The sequence below is a fragment of the Pteronotus mesoamericanus genome, unplaced genomic scaffold (assembly GCF_021234165.1).
Source record: "Pteronotus mesoamericanus isolate MK-2021 breed Mesoamerican mustached bat unplaced genomic scaffold, CSHL_Meso_final contig_20, whole genome shotgun sequence".
In the NCBI taxonomy this organism is placed as follows: Eukaryota; Metazoa; Chordata; class Mammalia; order Chiroptera; family Mormoopidae; genus Pteronotus; species Pteronotus mesoamericanus.
Genome location: NW_026555085.1, coordinates 70876893 through 70896360, shown reverse-complemented (window position 1 = coordinate 70896360; position 19468 = coordinate 70876893). Strand labels below are relative to the sequence as shown.

Here is a 19468-nt window from a genome sequence, read left to right as displayed (position 1 = left end):
TCTGCCTGTTGTCCTAGGTTGTTTCTTTTGAACTTGCTCCAAATTAGCCTAATTCTTCTTAGAATAGTTCTCTAAATATATAAACATTATTTTCACTTCTCTAAATCTTTCTTAAATCTTTCTTTCAAGCTAATCATACCTCATACTATAAACTATTCCTTAAATTGAAGGCATTATTAACATGTCTTTCATAATCTGTTTACCCCCTTTTTAAAATTAGTAATTCTTTTAAATTTGATGTCTCAAAGTGGACATTAGTGCTCTAGAACAGGAGTCAGCAACCTCCTATAAAGGCCAGAAGCAAGTATTGTAGATTTTGAGGGCTAGTCAGTGTTTGTCACAACTAGCTTAACTCTGTTATTTTAATGTGAAACTGCCATATGCAATATTTAAATAATAGGTATGACTGTGTTCCAAAAAAAATTATATTTACAAAAACAGGTGTCCACGCCAGATTTTGCCCACGGATCATAATTTGCTGACTCCTGCTTTAGAGGTTCTCTAACCAGTGCAGAACCTAGTGTGATTGTATCTTCACTTGTGAATGCTATTGTATTAATTTATTTTGAAAATTATATTAAAATATTCTGAGAGGATGTTATTGAATATTCTTGTGGGTTTTTTTCTCTAAAGGTAAGTGTTTTTCTCTGGCTTGTTTCAATATTTTTTCTTCATCTTTAGTTTTCTGAAGTTTAAATATTATATGCCTAAGTGTAGGATTTTGTTTTGTTTTGTTTTGCATTTTTCCTTCTCTGTGTTCCCTGAGTTTTCTGGATTTGTGGTTTGGTGTCTGACGTGAATTTGAGGATTTTTTAGTCATTATTGCTTCTATTCCTTCTCTATCTTCTTCTGGTATTCCCATTACATAAACTGCATGTATGTTATACCTTTTGTAGTTGTTTTCCTAGTTCTTGGATATTCTGTTCTGTTATTTCCATCTTTTTTCTCTTTGTTTTTCAGTTTTAGAAGTTTCTACTGACTGTCCTTACTCTCAGAGACTTTTTTCCTCAACCATGTCCAGTCTCCTAATGAGTCCATCAAAGGTATTCTTCATTTCTTTTACAGTGTTTTTTGATATCTAGAATTTCTGTTTTATTATTTCTTAGACTTTCCATCTCTCTGCTTACACTTGGAGAAAAATTGCTGATATTTAATGTGAGAACATGGTAGAGCTTCTGGAACTAAAATTCACAACAGTGCGAGGACCCCTTCCCCCCATGGCTAGGTTCTTCTGGAGTTTTTAATTCTCAGAGTTGTCCACACTGAGTCTCCAGCAACTTGAGAATTACCATTCAGATTTTCCTATCCCAGTCCAGCTTCCCATGGAGGTTTCTGCTCTGGTAAATTGTGATTCTTTAACTTTATGTCTCCAATTTGAGGAGCAGGGATTTGCCCTGTGACCTCATTTCTCTGATGGATTCTCTGAGAAATACTGATTTCTCAGTTTGTTCAGGTTTTTACTTGGTGTTAAGAGGGAATAGTAACTTCTAAGCTCCTTAAATGCTGGACCAGAAACCAGGTATTTTCATCTATGAATTTTCTTCTATAAAGTTTTATATTTTTCATTTAGGTCTTTAATTCATTATGACTTAATTTTTGTATTACATGTGAGATATGGATCAAGACTGATTTTTTTTCTTTTTGCATAAAGCTATCCAATTATTTGTGGAACAGATAATCCTTTCTCCATTAAATTGCTTTTACTTTTATATACTTGACCATGTATGTGTGGGTCTATTTTGGACTCTAGTCTATTCTAGTGTTCTATCTGTTTTTATCCTTTCTCAATACCAATCTGAATTGATTACTCTAATTTTGTAGTAAATCTGGAAATGGGTTATGTGAGAACTCTTACTTTGTTTTTGGTTTGACTTTTCTGTTTTCTTTGCTTCTCCATATAAATTTTAGAATCACTTTGTCAATTTCTATAAAAAGAGAAGTCCTGCAAGGATTTTGTTTGGAATTGTACTGAATATATAGAGCATTTTGGGAACAGTTGCAGAGCACATTGGGGAAACATCTTAAAATACTGAGTTTTTCAATTCATTCAGTAAACATGGGATTATCTCTTGGTTTGACTAGGTAATCTTTGATTTCCTTTATCAATGTTTTATACTTTTTGCATACAGATCTTATACATCATTTTTAAGATTTTTACCCAAGTAAAATATGAATATTTTGGGGTGCTACCATAAATACATTATTTTAAAGATTAAAGGAGTTCCCTCTGTTGCTAGTTATCGCAGAGATTTTTTAATCATGATTGATTGTTGAGTTTTGTCAAGTCTTATTTCTGTATCTGTTGAGGTGGCCATTTGCTTTTTCTCCCTTAGTTTGTTGATATGGTGAATTGCATTAATTAATTTTTTAATGTTGAATTATTCTTGCATTCCCAAAATAAATCCAACTTGGCTACCTGTTATTTTATGTATTATTTGATTTCTTTTCTTTTTTTTTTTTTTTGAGGATTTTTGCATCTATTTTATAAGGGGTACTGATCTGTCATTTTCTTTAGTATATCTTTATTTATTTGGGGTACCATGATAGGCTTCATCAAATGAGCTGGGAAATATTTCTTGTTTTTCTACATTTCTCAAAGTTTTTTATAGGATTGGTATTATTTTTCTGTAAATGTTTGGTAGAATTCACCATGGTGTCATCTCAGCCTGTAGATTTCTGTGTTGCAAGGTTGTTAACTACATAGTCAATTTTCAAAGTAAATTTAAGATTATGCAAATTACCTTTTTTAAGATAAACTTTGGCAGTTTATATACTTCAAAGGATATGATGATTTCATCTAAGTTATTAAACTTAGGACATAGAGTAGTTTATTTTATTTCTCTGTTATTAGTTTAGTATCTACAGGATCTATAGTAGTGTTCTGTTTTTCATTCCTGATATTTGTAACTTTTGTCTATTTTTTAAATCAGTCTCGCCAGAGTTTTACCAATTTTTAAAATCAATAATAGTTACTATAAATGCTCATTATGTATCATATACCTTTTAAAGAGCTTTATTTATATTCTAAGCATCTATAAAATATTTTTCTTTGTTATCTCCTTTTATAGATGGATGTATTAAAGACTATGTTATGAAATATGCCTGCTATACATTAGCCAGAATGACAAATCCAAGATTCAAATCCAAGTCTAGATGACACCAAAGACTTTGCTTTTGACCACTCTGCTTTATTGACTGGTATAAAGGATGAATTAAAATCAGATAAGCCATATGAAGGGAATCCTCCGTGGCTGGGAGCAAACTTTTCATTTTCATCATTGGACTGTAGTATCTACTGTTCTCTGTCTTTGAACCCTTCAATATACAGTGCAAAACCTCTTGTCATAAGATCTGTGGAGATCTGTTTGCTCCTTCTAAAGGTTTAAACCACTACTATCAAGGAGAGACAGAAAATTTGAAGACTTCTGGTTGCCACAGATACTCAACAATACCTATTAGATTTTCAGAATATAGGATATGCCAAGATCTTCCACTGACAGCCTGAAATAGTTGTCCTGATGCCATCCGTTTTTGGTAGACTACAAATGAAAGCCTTGACTCCATGCCCTTTCCTTCCCTTTAAAATGTAGGCATTTGTTTCCTTTCATAGGTATAAGATAATGCTTTTGAAAATAAAAGCTGACACAGCTTGTTTATTTCCTTAGGTCTGACAGTAACTGCTGTAAAAGACTCAGGAGAATGGAATTTGGAGGCTGGGGCATTAGTGCTTGCAGATGCAGGCCTTTGCTGTATCGATGAGTTTAATAGCCTCAAAGAGCATGATAGAACCAGTATCCATGAAGCAATGGAGCAGCAAACCATAAGTGTCGCTAAGGCTGGGTAAGAGTTTCTTTTCTTTAAAATCTGTGGGAGTCATGAGATTAGTTAATGTATGGTTATGGGAAAAATAGGAACCTTATTGATCTGTAAGGTATGTTTGACCCTCTTAGGCACTGTCCGTTACCACACTTAAAGACACATATTAATTTTCTCTTGGAGGTGAGGGAAGGAAGTAAAAATGAGTTGTTGGGAAAAAGGGAAAGCTACAGTGTAAATGTAAGTTGATTTATTTTTTTTTCTTTAGAAGAAAGCTTTCAGAACACTTTTTTAAAACTCTTTTTAAAAAGATTTTATTTATTTATTTTTTAGAGAGGGGAAGGGAGGGAGAAAGAGAGGGAGAGAAACATCAATATGTGGTTGCCTCTTGTGTGCCTCCAGGCCTGCAACCCAGGCATATGCCCTGACTGGGAATCAAACTAGCGACCCTTCGGTTCACAGACTGGCACTCAATCTAGTGAACCACATCAGCCAAGGCGAATGTAAATTGATTTAATTCGTGGAGGGGACTTATGAAGAGCTTTCAATGCAGAATTCAAACCATTGTCTCATTCAGTATTCATGTATCTACTCCGGGTATATTATGATGTTAGGAATTTTGAAATATTTGAAAAGAAAAAAAACATAATATCTGCTTTCAATGGCATTCCCCTTATATATTTTTTTCCTAATATATCTTAATGGAAGTTTCATCACAGCAGATGGAAAACTAATAATATATTAGCATAAGATGAAGTACCTGTTGTGACTCAGGGAGGCTCAGGGGTTGAGGTGTGTGAATCGCTGGCCACATATGACCAATGAGAGAAAAAAATAGGTAGGCTCAGATAGAAATCCAGGTCCTAATGTGGTTATGGGAAACATATTGGCTACAAAGGCTGACTATTAAGCAGGCTGCCAGGTTATCCAAGCAAAGGACAGAAGCAGAACTATCTTAGCCCTAATGCTACTATTACAGATCTCATTCAATGCTGAGGCCAACTGATCAGGCAGATAGGGCTGCCAGCAGAGTCTTCAAACAGTAATGGTTGCACGGGAGCCAGGCAGATACTGGTGTTAATAGATTATGTGAGAGCTATTATATACACTCACAAAAAAGGAAAGGTGGAGAGCAAAGGAAAGGTAAAAGCAAGCTATAACACAGAAGAAAAAGATACAAGAAAAACTAGACAGAACTATTTTCAGATCTAATCATTTCATTCAATATATATTCACTCAGTAGGAATTTATCAAGAGCCTGCTGTATACCAGGCTCTGTGCTAGACATTGGGAGATACAAAGATGAATGCAACACTGTCCTTGAGGTGTTCACTATTTAGTTGGGAAAGACAGATACAAGAGCACCAAAGTGATAAGTCCAAAAGTGTCATGAGAGAACGTACTTTAAAATAATTAATGCTTCAAACCTACTTAGCAGGAAAAATCAGATAATACTATACTAAGTGTCTTCAAAGCTACTTTCTCTTCTGATTATGTCTTCATTTAATTAGTATCATTGCTAGTAGGTAGACTCTATGGTTTATTTTGATATATAACTTTTCCAGAGGAAATCTGGGACATTTTGAAAGAATTCTAAACAATTACTCCTGGCATAAGGGAAAATTGGGACACATGCTATTGAGTGTATTTTAGAAAGGGAGAACATTGGCAGTGCTATGTGACAGGCTACAGAATAAATCTTTGTAAGTGAAAATACTGTAACCACTGCTGTTGCCTTTACCCTCTGTACGTATGTATGAATCTTCCCTCCATAAGTGTGTTGTAAGTTCCAAAAGAAATGTTCCTGCAGATAAACAGTTCGCTTGCTGCACCCTCTGTTTGGACAATCTTGTCATAACTATAACTACTTTATGCACTGGAACAAGGCTTTTCACACTATTTATGGTGAAGGGCTAGTTTTAATGCTTATTTTTCAATTTATCACAGAGCAATATTTTTATAAAATAGAATGTTATTTTTAAAATAAAATAAAAAAGCAAAGAGATATAAAATATAAGCCTAAGTTCTTTATCCACTTAGAATGGAGAAAGCAGTAAGGGCATGTCACTCCCATTCCAACAAGAAAAATCCAGCTAGCCTGCAAAAATCATAACTTTCTTTGAGCTTATTAGAGAGTTGAGTTTACAGGGAAGTCAAGGGAACTTAATTCCAAAGTGTGACAAGCCCTTCCAAGGAGAGGTGAGGCACGTAACTGTCACAGCACATGAGAAGAAGAGGTGGCTGCCATTGAAACAAATAAGAGAAATAACTAAAATTTATTTTAAATTCCCTGAAGTCCACATGTGGGCTTGCATATCAGTTTAAAATAACCAAGATCTCCAAATATAGGGGGGTTTCTCACTTTCAAGCGCTTCTCCACTGGTCTCCCCCAGATGCTCACAAGAAAAATTGGGCAGAGCAGAAGATCAGAGACCTTGCCCTGCCCTCATCAGCCCCACAAGCCTGAGAGATGATTGCTGCTGGGCAATAGGCAAAAAGCCCTGCTGCTTCCGCAGACACATCGCTCAGAGGGAGCAAATACCTGAAATCACTGGGGTAGGGCAACAAACCTTGTCATTCCCAGGGCCTCTAGGGGAAGAGTAGAGGCAAAAAACCCCTCTGCCTCGGGAGGAGGTTAGAGAGTCTTCCTCCCGCCCTGTAGGAGCCAGGCAAAAAGATGCTGCTTCTGGTAGACCCCAAGACATTACAGGAAATAAAACTGCAGACCAGTATGCCCTGTGAATGCAGGCACGAAAATTCTTACCAGTTCTTTAGTAAATAAATCTAGCAGTGTATAAAAAGGATTATACATTATAACCAGGTGGGGCTTATCTCAGGAATGCAGAGTTGCTATAACATTTGAAAGCAATCAATATAATTCACAATATTAACAGAATAAGAAAGAAAAACCTATCATCCCAATAAATGCAGGAAAGTTGCAATTTGACAGAATTGTATTTAATTAGATAAAACTAAATGCCCACTCATGATAAAAATTCACCGCAAACCAGAAGAGAAGTCCCTCCCTCTGTTTAAATGTTAACAAGAAACATTTCATACTTAATGGTGAAAGACTGAAAGCTTTCCACTTGAGATTGGGAGCAAGTAAAAAATATATCCAGTCTTTTCCCTTCTGGTAAGAATTGTAATGGAAGTACTAGTCAGTTTGGTAAGGCCAAAAATGGGAAGAAGAAAGGGGGAGGGAGAGAGGGAGGAAGTAAGGGTGAGAGGGAGGAAGGGAGGGAGGGAGGAAGTCAAATCAGAAAGATAGAAGTTAAAATTGTCTATATTTTATATGACATGATCATCTACCTAGGAAATCTGAAAGAATCTATTTAAAATGTACTAGGATTCAAGGCTGATGTATAAAAAGTCATTGTTTTTCTGTATGCTAGCAATGAACAATTGTAAACCAAAATAAAATACGTTATATAACAGTATCCAAAAACATGAAATATTTAGGGATAAAGTTAGCAAAGTACTTTCTAGATTTTTATAGTAAAAACTATAGACCACTGATGACAGAAATTAAAGAGACCTAATAAAGATCTCTTGAAAATGGAAAGATAGATTGAGTTTCATTGATCAGAAGACTTAATATTAAAGATTTAAGTTTTCCCCAAAGCAATCTATAGAATCAATGCAATTTCAATTAAAATCCCAACAAGCTTTTTTTGCAGAAATTGACAAGCTGATTTTAAGTCATACATGGAAAAGCACAGGAACTAGAATAGCCAAAACAATTTTACCAGAGAATAAGTTTGGAGGACTTTCTTTATTTCAAGATTTAGTATAAAGCTACAATAATCAAGGCAGTGTAGCATTGATATATGGATAAACATGGATCAATGGGAGAGAATATAGGTCCAGAAATAGAACCAAAGTTATAATAAAGTCAGTTGATTTTCAAGAATGATGCCAAGATAATTCAGTGGAAAAAGAATGGTCATTTCCAAAAAATGGTGCTGGTACTTAGATAACCATTTACAAAAATGACCTGTATATAAACACCTTTACAGCTTTATTCATAATCACCCAAGATTGCAAACAACCCAAAATCCGTCATATGGTGAATGGATAAACATGTTTTGATAGATCCATACAATGGAATATAAATATAAATAAGCAATATAAAGGAACAAACTATTGATACATTCAACAACATGGATGAATCTTAAAAGCACTATGTGAGGTGAAAGATGCCAAAAATAAAAGACTACATAGTTTATGACTCCATTTATATGAAATTCTAGAAGAAGCAAAATTATAATGAGAGAAATCAGATGAGTGATTGCCAAGGTCGGGGAAGGAGATTGGCTGCAGAGGAACACCTTTAAAAAAGTTGAATTTTACTGTATATAAATTATATCACAAAAATCCTTAATTTTAAAAATATGTAAATTCATATATTTTATTTTTATATTCAACAGACATGAACTCACTCTGTCAAATAGCTATTGGAGTTTGTGAACATGTACTGTCTCTGTGCTCATCTCTTCCCTGACTGGTAGAAACATGCGAACAGGCACAAGCTCGCGGCCCAGGCCACGAGCCCTGATGGTGATTTGCAGAGTAAGACACCACATAAAGGTAGATGGAGAGAGTATGGAAAGGGATAACAGTGCCAGGGAGACCAACGCCTTTATCATCAGTAAAACCTTTTTCATTGCAGTGACATCTTCCTAGGGAAATTATTTATTTAAAAAATAATTTTCAGATTGGACTCTGTTGGAAAAGGAGAGGACTTTTACATCGAGGAGACAGATTTTGCTACTCCTGTTTACAGTTTGTTTTTCAGTGTTTTTCCTTTAAACCACTGATCCTATGTATAACAAGTAGTGAAAGGAGATTGACCAGAGAAGCACCTTGAGTGCTTTGATGTAATGAACTTTTCTCCGGGGCTTCTGGTTTAGACCATTGCACCCTGATAGGCGTTGATAGTTTTGTTATTATTATGCTAAACATTTATATGATTATCTTTTCAAGATAAAATTCTTCAAATGTTTCTCTTTTTTTGTCTTGCCTACTATCCAGAACTTAATACCTCTTCAAACTGTGCCGTGGATCATGATGTGTATTTTAGCTTTCCAGCTACTTTTTGACCTCTGGTTCCAGGAATTTTCAGGTTCCCTTTATTCCCCAGAAGTTAACTGCTTCGATTCACAAGGTTTCAGACCTGTTCTCAACATTCCCTACTTCATGTGGGACTCTTTATCTAAGGGTAATATTTATCTGTGTTCTACCATCATGAGGACCCTTCGCTCTCTCCTTTTTTTCACTTAGTCTCCACTGGTCTTTCCAGTGTGGGCTCTAGATTAGCTTGGCAGGTTTCTAATGTCTGTCTATTTGTGTATAAATTGAACATTGTAGAATTCTCTCTATTTTAGTTTTGTTTTATGAGCTTATTTGTTCTCCTTGTTTATTTGTAAGGTCTCTGGAGGATATGTTCTGAGATTTGGATATAATCAGCCTCCATTATTCTATGGAATACTAGAAATCAACATTTTGTTTTTTAGGTTATTCTTTCTGGCTGTTGAAGTCATAACAGCAACTTTTGCTGGATATTTTAAAAACGTTACCTGTGTTTTCTTTGAGCCATTTGTAGAAAAAAATAATTGGAGAAATTGTTACCTGCAGTTTTTTTCAAAGGATTCTAATATAGAAATGGAATGACACTTGTTCTGTATCTTTTAGAATCAATAGCAGCAAGGTTCAGTGAGGTATAGTTTCAATTTGTACAAGGCAAACTTTTTAGCAGAGATCAAGTAGGCAGCCTATAGGGTTGCAGAGGTCTTCAAGTTTAAAATAGGAAAATTTTTATAAGGAATTAAGCATCTGATGAGGAAATGGATAACCTTCAAGGTGCCACCTATGATAGGCTGTAAATTATGGGCTTGCCCACAAACTTAGCCATAATGAGCAAATTCAGCTGCTGGCTGGTCTGTTGCAGGATATGTACATACATAAATACGATTTCATATTATATCATTAAATATTGAACACCACCTATGCTAGACATGGAACGAATTCAGGAAACTGCATCAAGAGTGCCACTTTTAAAAAATGACCCCCAGAAATGCATTTGATGTTGAAAGAATTACCATAATAATTAAGAGCAAGAGTCTCTAGAGCTAGTCCCTTTGGGTTGAGGTTCCAGTTCCACTGCCTACTAGCTGGTCAGACTGGACTTCTCTGTGCCTTGGTTTCCTCACTGTAAGATGATGAGAAGTATTCTATTTCATGGGACTGTTGTAAAAATTAAATGAGTTACTTCATGTAAAATTCTTAGGATAGAACCTGGCTATTTAAGTGTAACACAGATCTTCAGTTCCTTTCAGAAGCCCTTGGGGCCAAATGCATGTTGGAATTTAAATTTTTTGTTTTAATTTTAGAAAGGTAGTACAGTGCATCTGCTATTTACTGTGAAACCTCTTGGCAGAGTCTGGGACAGCAGTACCCTGTAATCAAACACGTTAATTATTTTGTGGTGAAGCTTATGAAACTTCATACTAAGTGAATAAAGACTCATCAATTTAGGTCCAATTTTGCTGCCAAATTAACTATGAAAAACTTGCTTTTTCAGAGCTTTTGAATTTTGAAATTGTGATAAACAAATATGGACAATTATCACCATCATGATCAGGCTCCTGCATCTGCCTAGGAACCTTGAACAGTCAGCCAAACCTGATTCTGCTCCAGAATGAAATATTGAATGCTACAGGATGGAAAATCATTGCAAAGGCCTTTTACAGTTATAATTAGACTAGCTCAAGTTACCTGAAGTAGACCTTAAGACAAGTCTGCTAGGGTCCTGGGTTTAACAAAAGCAGTTATCTTTTGATGATTGAAACATAATTTTGGGGATGAGAGTTTGTTCAAAGAAGATAAAATGTTGCAACTGTATTGCCTCATTGCCACCTTAGCATCAGAAGTGTATTGTTCAAATCTTTTCTCCCATTATTGTGACTTGGATGCTTTCTCTGTCACTGATTTTGTGCATGTTTGTGGGTCTTTTAGACTCGGTCAGCTCTCTTTAGTAGTTCAGCTCTCCCTCTTGTGTCCATGTCAAATATCTTAAAAAGAGACCTAATTAGATACTGTCATCTCTATTGGAAGATTTTGCAAAACCAGCTTAGAGGTCTCTGGCCAGTTTATAGATTTTCTCCCCCACAGTCAGGTTCCAATCTTGGGTCCGGTCTGCTGTTCCTGTCTGGCAGTTTACATAGAAGGGAATGTGGGCTTATGTGCACGGTGGAAATTCCAGTGGTTGGCTTGGCCAGGACTATAATGAGTCACTTAAATATTATACCAAAGAATAAGTCATAAAGTAATTGTCCATGCTGGTAGGTTAGTCAGTGCTAGGAAACAATAGTTTAGACAGACAGACAAGTGTGGCAAATCAATCTATTTTTTATTAACTTTTTTTTATTGTTCAAATACATTTGTCTCCATTTTCCCACCACCACTTTCCCTTGCCCCACCCGCCCCTACCTCCCACCTTCAATCCTTCCCCACTTTGGCTTTGTCCATGGGCCATTTATACATGGTCCTTGATTTGACCCTTCCCCTGCTTTTCCCCGTTACCCGCCTCCCTCCTTCCCTCTCATTACTGTCGGTTTCTTTTTTCTTTCAATGTTGGTGGTTATATTTTTCTTGCTTGTTTGTTTTGTTGATTAGGTTCCACTTATAGGTGAGATCATATGATATTTGTCTTTCACTGCCTAGCTTATTTCGCGTAGCATAATGCTCTCCAGTTCCATCTATGCTGTTGTGAAGGATAGCAGCTCTTTTTTTCTGTTATATAGTATTCCACTGTGTAAATGTAGCATAGTTTTTTGATCCACTCATCTATTGATGAGCACTTAGGTTGCTTCCAGCACCTGGCTGTTGTAAATTGTGCTGCTATGAACATTGGGGTGCACAGGTTCTTTTGAATTGGTGTTTTGGAATTCTTAGGTATAATCCCAGCAGTGATAATCTGGCAAATCAATATAAATAGGAGATATCTCTTTGTGAGAAAAGTATTGTGCTCAGTGGGTTTCAAAGAGACAGACAAAAAGGTTGGCAGGGTTTCTAAAGATATTAAGTACTCAAGTCACAGGTGTCTAGTGGCTTGGTCCAGCTATCTAGTACTTTTTATAATTTCTCCCCAAATCACAGTTACCATCAATTGTGGGACTTTTTTCCTCCATTCAAATTATCCTTTTAATTTTTTTAACTTTTATTTTGACATAATATTACTTATAGAGAAATGCAAGAATAGTGCATGTTGTTTTTGCTCTTGGGATGGCAGTTAGTGTGCCTTCAGTCAACAGTTACATCTATCATCTGCTTGATGGAGGGAACCAATAAAAATATTCATCAAGTTCCACTTTAGCTCATCTGTTCATTTTTTATAGCACTTTCTTCATGTGTCACTCTACAATTGAAGAAAACTTGGATCTGCCTCTCAACAGTAGCTCATCTAATTTCTTGTCTAACAGTTTTCAGAATATTAAATTTGTTTCTCCTAATAAGAAACCTTTTAATCTTTCTGATACAAAGTATACAGTTAATTGCCAAATGCAGAACTCTTGAGAAAATGTCTCTCGAGTAATAAAGCATATCAAGATGTTAATTAGTTGCAGGTAAGAAGGCTTAAGTGTGGAAAAAGAATACTTATCATGTGTCCTACGGAAATAAAATAGACTGACTTTTACCCTAGGATACCTTACGAATTCCTTACTCCCCAGTTCAAAGACTGCTCTTTCTTTGACCAGCAATGTAAAGGCTTCTGTACCCTAAAATAGGAGTCTTTTGTTGAGCTGCCGTCCTCTAGGACCACTTTCAGGTTTTTCTTTGAAATTTTTGGTAACTTGTAATATCATTTTCAGGATCTGTTGAAAATGTTTGCTTTGTTCTCTCTCTCTTTCACATGTCTCAAGTGACTATTTGTGAAGGAGTATTATTTGAATTATAATCTCCCTACGGATGTTAGTATGAACCACTGGATCAGATATATCTGGCTGGCCTCCAAGACTAGAGAATTTCTCAGAGGTTTTTGTTTGTTTGTTTGTTTAATTTAAATCATTTTTTATTTTTCAATTGTTTGATACAATATATTAGTTTTTAGTTTTATATCCCAGTGATTAGACATTATGTAACTAAGTGATCATCCCTATAAATCTTGTACCCATCTGATACCATACTTAGTTACTAGGATATTATTGACTATATTCCCTGTGCTGTACTTTATATCCTCATAATGGTTCTGTAACAACCATATGTACTTCTTAATCCCTTCACCTTTTGGACCCATCTTTCCAAACATCTTCCCATCTGGCAACCATCAATATGTTCTCTGTATCTATGAGTCTGTTTCTGTTCTGCTTGTTTGTTTTTTAGATTTAATTATTAATAGATATTTATTTATTGTCCTTTTACTCATATTTTTAATCTTTTATTTTCTTCTTCTTAAAGAAGACCCTTTAATATTTGATGTAATTCTGGTTTGGTGGTAATGAACTCCTTTAGCTTTCACTGGTCTGTGACCCCCTTATCTGTCCTTTGACCCTAATTGATAGCTTTGTTGGGTAGAGTACTCCTAGTTGTAGGTCCTTGCATTTTACCCTTTTGAATATTTCTTGCCAATCCCTCTGGCATGCAAAGTTTCTGTTGAGAAATAAGCTAACAGTCTTATGGGAGCTCCCTTGTAGATAATGAAACTGCTTTTCTCTTGCTGCTGTTAAGATTTTACATTTTAATTATGATGTGTCTTGGTATGGGCTTGTTTAGGTTCATCTTGTTTGAGACTCTCTGTGCTTCCTGGACTTGTGTGTGTATTTCCTTCACCTCATTAGGGAAGTTTTCTATTATTATTTTTTCAACTGGATCTTTTAAATTTCTTGCTTTCTCTCTTGTCCTTTCGGCAGCCCCATGATGTGAATGTTGGTATGCTTCAGAGAATTTTTTGAATGTGTCTTTTTATATACACTGCACAGAGTTAGAAACTTTATTTAAAAATTAGGAACCATGCACTTAATTGTTCCATACAAACTGCGTTTTGAGTAGAGGTTAAACTTTATCCATGTGGTGGGCATGTATCTGCAAGGACATATCATAAGCTATACAACTACCATTTAGATGTGCAAGTGGCTGGGAGAGAACCAGTCAATATGATTTCTGCTGTACAAAAGCTTGTTATGGGGAGCCAGAATAGAAAAATGCTAAGATACTCAGGATGCTTAGAGTCTCCTAAAATATAATTTAGCAGTGTCATTAACCAAAATATAGGTCTTAACAAGTCAGTATATGTTTGAGAAGACCAATCATTTTGTTATTATTTGTTTATGTTACTTAAATATGAAACCATTTTTAAAATTTGGGATTTTAATACCTTGCATTTGTTCTGGCAGCGTAATGAAATAGAAAAGGAAGGCAAGAAACAAATGCTGCAATGTTTGAGCTTAAAAGGGATTATCAATATCGAATACACCTGTCTTTTTAAACTGTACAGATCTGGGCCTGGTGAGTGGCAACACCACGCCACGTAACAGTGTGAAGTCATTTGAGAAAGCTTTATGTGATGATGAGCTTTAAGACAAATAATGATTTGGGAAAGATACTAGTTCTTTAGCAAGGTTCTTATTTGCAAGGTTCTTTTCAGACTTAACTAGGATAGCATCTCATCAAGGGCAGGGTATCAATATATTCTTAAATAATAGTGGATACCCTCAATATTTGCTGAGGATACATCTTAAGAGAAAATAGGACATTGCAATTATGTATTTGGTGCTATTAAATTGTACTCACATGGCTAGGTAGGAAACAGTCTAAAATTTAAAAAGAGCAAGATGGCAATTTGTTGTTTTTTTCACACATGCCTGAGCACTAAGCAGTGTCGTGCTCTTTGCTAACTACTGACACCACAAAGATGAAAAGACAATCAAGATGCTCACGACCTTGTAACGAGACAGACAAGTTAACTTTTATTGAACACTGTGATTCCAACAGCCATGGAAGGCCCACAGCACCAGTCCTCACTTGGCTGATCTTCACTTTTCTAGTCCATACCAGGCCTCCCCATAGATGCTCTGAGACAGGACCTGGGAATCTGTATTGTTAAAACCTACCTCAGTTCTCATTGAAGAGGCAGGCTTGGAACCATAACTCTGGGGTAAGATGAATTCATAACCAGGCACCCTGTTTGCCACTTCCTCCGAGGATCTTGTGAACCTGCACTGGGGACGTTTTCTGTTCTTTCTAGATGACGTGTATGAGCACTGCTCTCCCCCCTTTCCTCTTTCTTAGTCCCATTGCTTGTGAATCTCCTGTTACCACTCAGTGAGTCAATCCAGGTGTGAAAGGTAGTTCGTCAACTTCGTCAACCCTATTAAAGAGAGAGGGAGGGTGTGTGTATCTAGCATTTAAGATTACAAAATATATACATGTGTTAAAAAAAGTAGATTGTGAGACAATCATTATTATGTTTTCATTTTGTATAGTTTTGTGGAGTTTTTTACCCCCACTTTTTGCATGCTCTTTTTTAGGGGAGCAAAGATTGTTTTTTACAAATATACCTTTTATTTTGATTCTTTTTCTCATGACAGCTTTGAGATATAATTCACATACCATGTAAAATCCACCCTTTTAAAGTATATAAAGTATATAAGTTCATGAATTTTAGTACAGGCATAGAGTGCAACTACCACCTCTGTCTAATTCCTGAATGTTTTCATCACCCCAGAGAGAAATCCCATACCCTTTAGCAGTCACTCCTCATTTCCTCCGTTCCCCATCTCCCATGTCTTCCCAGTCCCTGGCAACTACTAATCTACTTTCTGTTTGTATGGATTTGCCTATTCTAGACATTACATATAAACAAAATCATACAGGATGTGACATTTTGTGCCTGCCAGTTTTGACTTGGCTTTGTGTTTTTAAGGTTCATCCAGGTTGTTGCGTGTGTTAATAGTTTTTTCCTTTTCTCTGGCCACTGCCTCTCATCGTGTGCTCATTGTGTAACACCTTTCCCCGGTGCATGAGTGTGGAGAGAATGAGCTATGGTCTCTCTTTCTTCTTCTGAGGACATAATTTCATTATGGGGCTCTACCCTCATAACCTCATCCAAACGTAATTATCTCCCTGAGGCCCAAGTTCATAATATCATCACATTGGTGGTTAGGGCTTTCAGCATAATGAATTTTGAGAGGACACAAACATTCAGTCCATAACAGCCTCCATGACTTTTTTTTTATTGTGGTTAAAAAACATAACATACAATTTACCACCCTAATGATTTCTCAGTATATACTTCAGTAGTGTGAAGGACAGTCACATTGTTGTGCAGCCAGTCTCAGTGCTTTTTCATCTTGCAAAACTGAAACTCTATACCCATTGAATAACACCTCCCCATTTTCACCTTTCCCAGTCCCTGGCAACCACCATCTTACTTTCTGTTTCTATGAATTTGGTGGTTGCACAGGAAGGTTACACAGGATGGTTGTTGCCTGACCTGAAAGGAGCATAGGTTCTTTTACCTTCACACCATGGGCTAGACTTAGTATTAGAGCCCTATTTAACTGTAAAGGGGGACAGGAAATACAATCTTTCTTTATCCCCAGGAGAAAGGGAAATAAGATTTGGTGAAAACATAGCAGCTACTACTACAGTCTAAGAGGTAAACTTGGAACTGTCGGAATACAGGTGATTAAAGCCATGAGTGAAGGTGGGGATCGCCCCATAAAGGACATAATGAGAGACAGTCACAGAAACAAAGGCGCTTTGTGGAGGGCCAGTAACGCTAAAAATAATTTATGTAATCTAACTGTATGATATTTAGAAAAGTTACTACTATGTTTATAGGGAAGTTAACCCATGTAGATTCAAAATGGAAAAGTAGCTTTTTTGAGAGACTGGAATGTTTTCAGTTCAAGTTAACCAGGAAAAAAAAATATTAGCATGATTATTTTATGACTGTTGAAGCTTGCAACTATGAAATGACCCTGAATTTGATACTGAACTAAGTAAAGGTTTTTTTTTTTATTTGTCACTTAGCACATGTATATTGAGCATTTAACATGGACAAGCAGTGCAAGGATTATAACAATAAATTTAATAGAAAAAATATATTAAGTAAATAAATGCCTAAAGCATCAGGCAGAATCTTTAGGACCGCAGGAACTGTTTATCTAAAATGTTTCACCGCTGAGACAGCAGCCTGGAGGTGAGAGACACTGGTTTTGGAGCCAAGCAGATCTGGGTTTGACTCTCAGCTCTGCTGCCTGCTCTCTGTAACCCTGGGGAAGTTATTAACATCTCGGGAAATCTGCCTTCATTAATTGCTAAGTTGATGGTAATAATACTGTCTGTCTTTTGGGTGGTTGTGTAGATTAAGAATACTATGTGTACATAAAGCCTAACACTGTGCTTGGTATTACAGATGATGATATTATTATTATTAAAGAAGATGGAGCTCATATTGGTTTGGAAAAATGACCATTACCTTACACTAATTTGTGAGCTTGTCACTCAGTTATTTAGTGAGCCATTACTATGCACGAAGCATTTAGGATTAGATTCTGTCTTTGTGCCTGTGCTTTCAAAAGCCTCATTCAATTTTTAATGCAGTAATGTTTGTATCACAGGTCTGCTACCATCAGGCTTATATATTGTCTTCCCTGCTTTCAAATGACCAGAGACCAGTCTGTCCCTCTTGGCACTGTCCTCATCCTCTTTCTTTGCTACAGGCAGCTGCCTGACTTATTATCCCGCACGATTTCCACTTCCCCTGCCCACTCCTCTGTTTTTCATTGCTGGCTCTTCCACTGACTGCTCCTCGGGCAGCCATTTTACTTCACATAGAAGTCTTCCTTAGCCCCTTTCCTGAAGCTTATTCTTTTAATTTTTTATTCAGTTACCGCAGGAATAATTCACCACCTCTTCCTCTCTTTGCTAGTTTATTTTCCTTCTCACACCATGGACTGTTTTAAGATCATATACCTTGCAGATACCCAGGATGCTCCCCAGAAGTTTCTCTTTGCTGATGCTCATGCTGATACACCATCAGTGCACCCGTGCTGCCTGCCTGCAAGTGTTGTGTCGAGCCTCTCCCTCTCCCAGCAGTTCTACTGCAAACTAATGGTGAGGGTGTGGGGGCAGAGACCTGCTGGATTCCTTTCAGAATTCTCAGTACAGCCCTTTGCACACAGGAGATGGTTTATAAATATCTGTTGACCAGAGAGAAAGAACAATCAATTATTTTTATCGCATATTAAAATAACTTCTAAAAGTTTATTTTATATGTAGTTTTATTTTGTCTCAATGCCAGTACTGCAGCAATATTTCATTTTTCTGATAAATGCAAATAGCCTTTCTTTGATACAGATTAAATGTGCTTTTGTGAGATTAGTTAGGACCCATTTATTACATGTTTTCATGGAAAACTGGATTCTACCTTTATAAAACCATTTTGGCACATAAATTATAAGATGTGATCTGTCCAGAATTTTTCTTTTTCATTAACTTTTCTTAAAAGGGGATTTAGTTTTCAGTGAAAGTGTTTTGTTTGCCTTTCTTTTTTTTAATGGGTGTCTTCTTGTGCCACTAAGCACAAATTAAGATTCTCAAACTTTTCCAGTCTTAAGGTGTGAGGTAATCACTACAGTCAGCTGAAAATAAATCATGGATTAATAAATGCAGCACATGCTGGCTGATGCCACTGGGCTATGACCTGAGAGGCAGGCATGCCACTGTAATTAAAAACAGCCATCAACTGCAGATCAGCCAGATTTATGGAGGAAAAATGTTACATTTGTTATTGTCATTGAGTGCGCCGTATTATCTTGAGGACTTTGCCGATCATTAATAAGTTTAAAAACAGCAGCCTGTAAGTGATGGCATATCCGCACCTATGCCACTGCTCCGTTTAGGACTCGCATGCCTCTTCCTGGACGCTTGCCTCCATCTCCTCCAGTGTCCGTCCACCCACGGTCCTCCCCCGTCTAACCTACCCACCACTTCCAGTTCCCTTCACTGTTGCTCCCCCAAAACTCAGTGCTAATCAGCCTTTATTTTTCTTGATTTCCTCTACTTCCTTTCCTCCCTCTCTTCTTCCCTCCCTTTATCTCTCTATTTCTATTCTTTAGCTCCTTCGCTTTTAGAAAAAATTAAAAAGTGAACACATGCAGTTTTTGCTTTAACCACTCAAGATTCTCCAAAATCATCCTCACCCTCCACCTTCTCCACTAATATATACACAACATGCACACACACGCATATATATATCCATGTTTTTTAAAGGTTTCATTTTTTTATTTTTAGAGGGGAAGGAAGGGAGAAAGAGGGGGAGCAAAACATTGATGTGTGAGAGAAACATCAATCACTTGCTTCTCGCATGCCCCTAACTGGGGCCTGGCCTACCACCTAGCCATGTGCCTTACACTGGGAATCAAACCGGCAACATTTTGGTTTGTGGGAGGATGCTCAAACCACGCAATCACACCAGTCAAGGCCTATATGTCCACTTTCAAAAGTGCACATGTCATGAAAGGCCCAGTTGAAAAGGTACTTTGTAATGTTTTTCTGATCATCTCTTCCATCTACATATATGAATATACATCATCTTTACTTCTCCTGGGACCTTTTTTCTTCTAGAACTTAACCACATTCTCCC

At 36.6% G+C, this 19468-nt stretch overlaps 1 protein-coding gene across 2 annotated transcripts in view; it reads left to right on the top strand.

The window, feature by feature from the left end:
* Positions 1-19468, top strand: part of MCM9 (minichromosome maintenance 9 homologous recombination repair factor) — a 69460-nt gene that overhangs the window by 40080 nt on the left and 9912 nt on the right. For both annotated transcript variants that reach the window (XM_054569879.1, XM_054569881.1), the window contains exon 8: positions 3666-3840. In XM_054569879.1, the coding sequence (XP_054425854.1) occupies positions 3666-3840 (175 nt within the window). The remainder of the gene's footprint in view (positions 1-3665; positions 3841-19468) is intronic.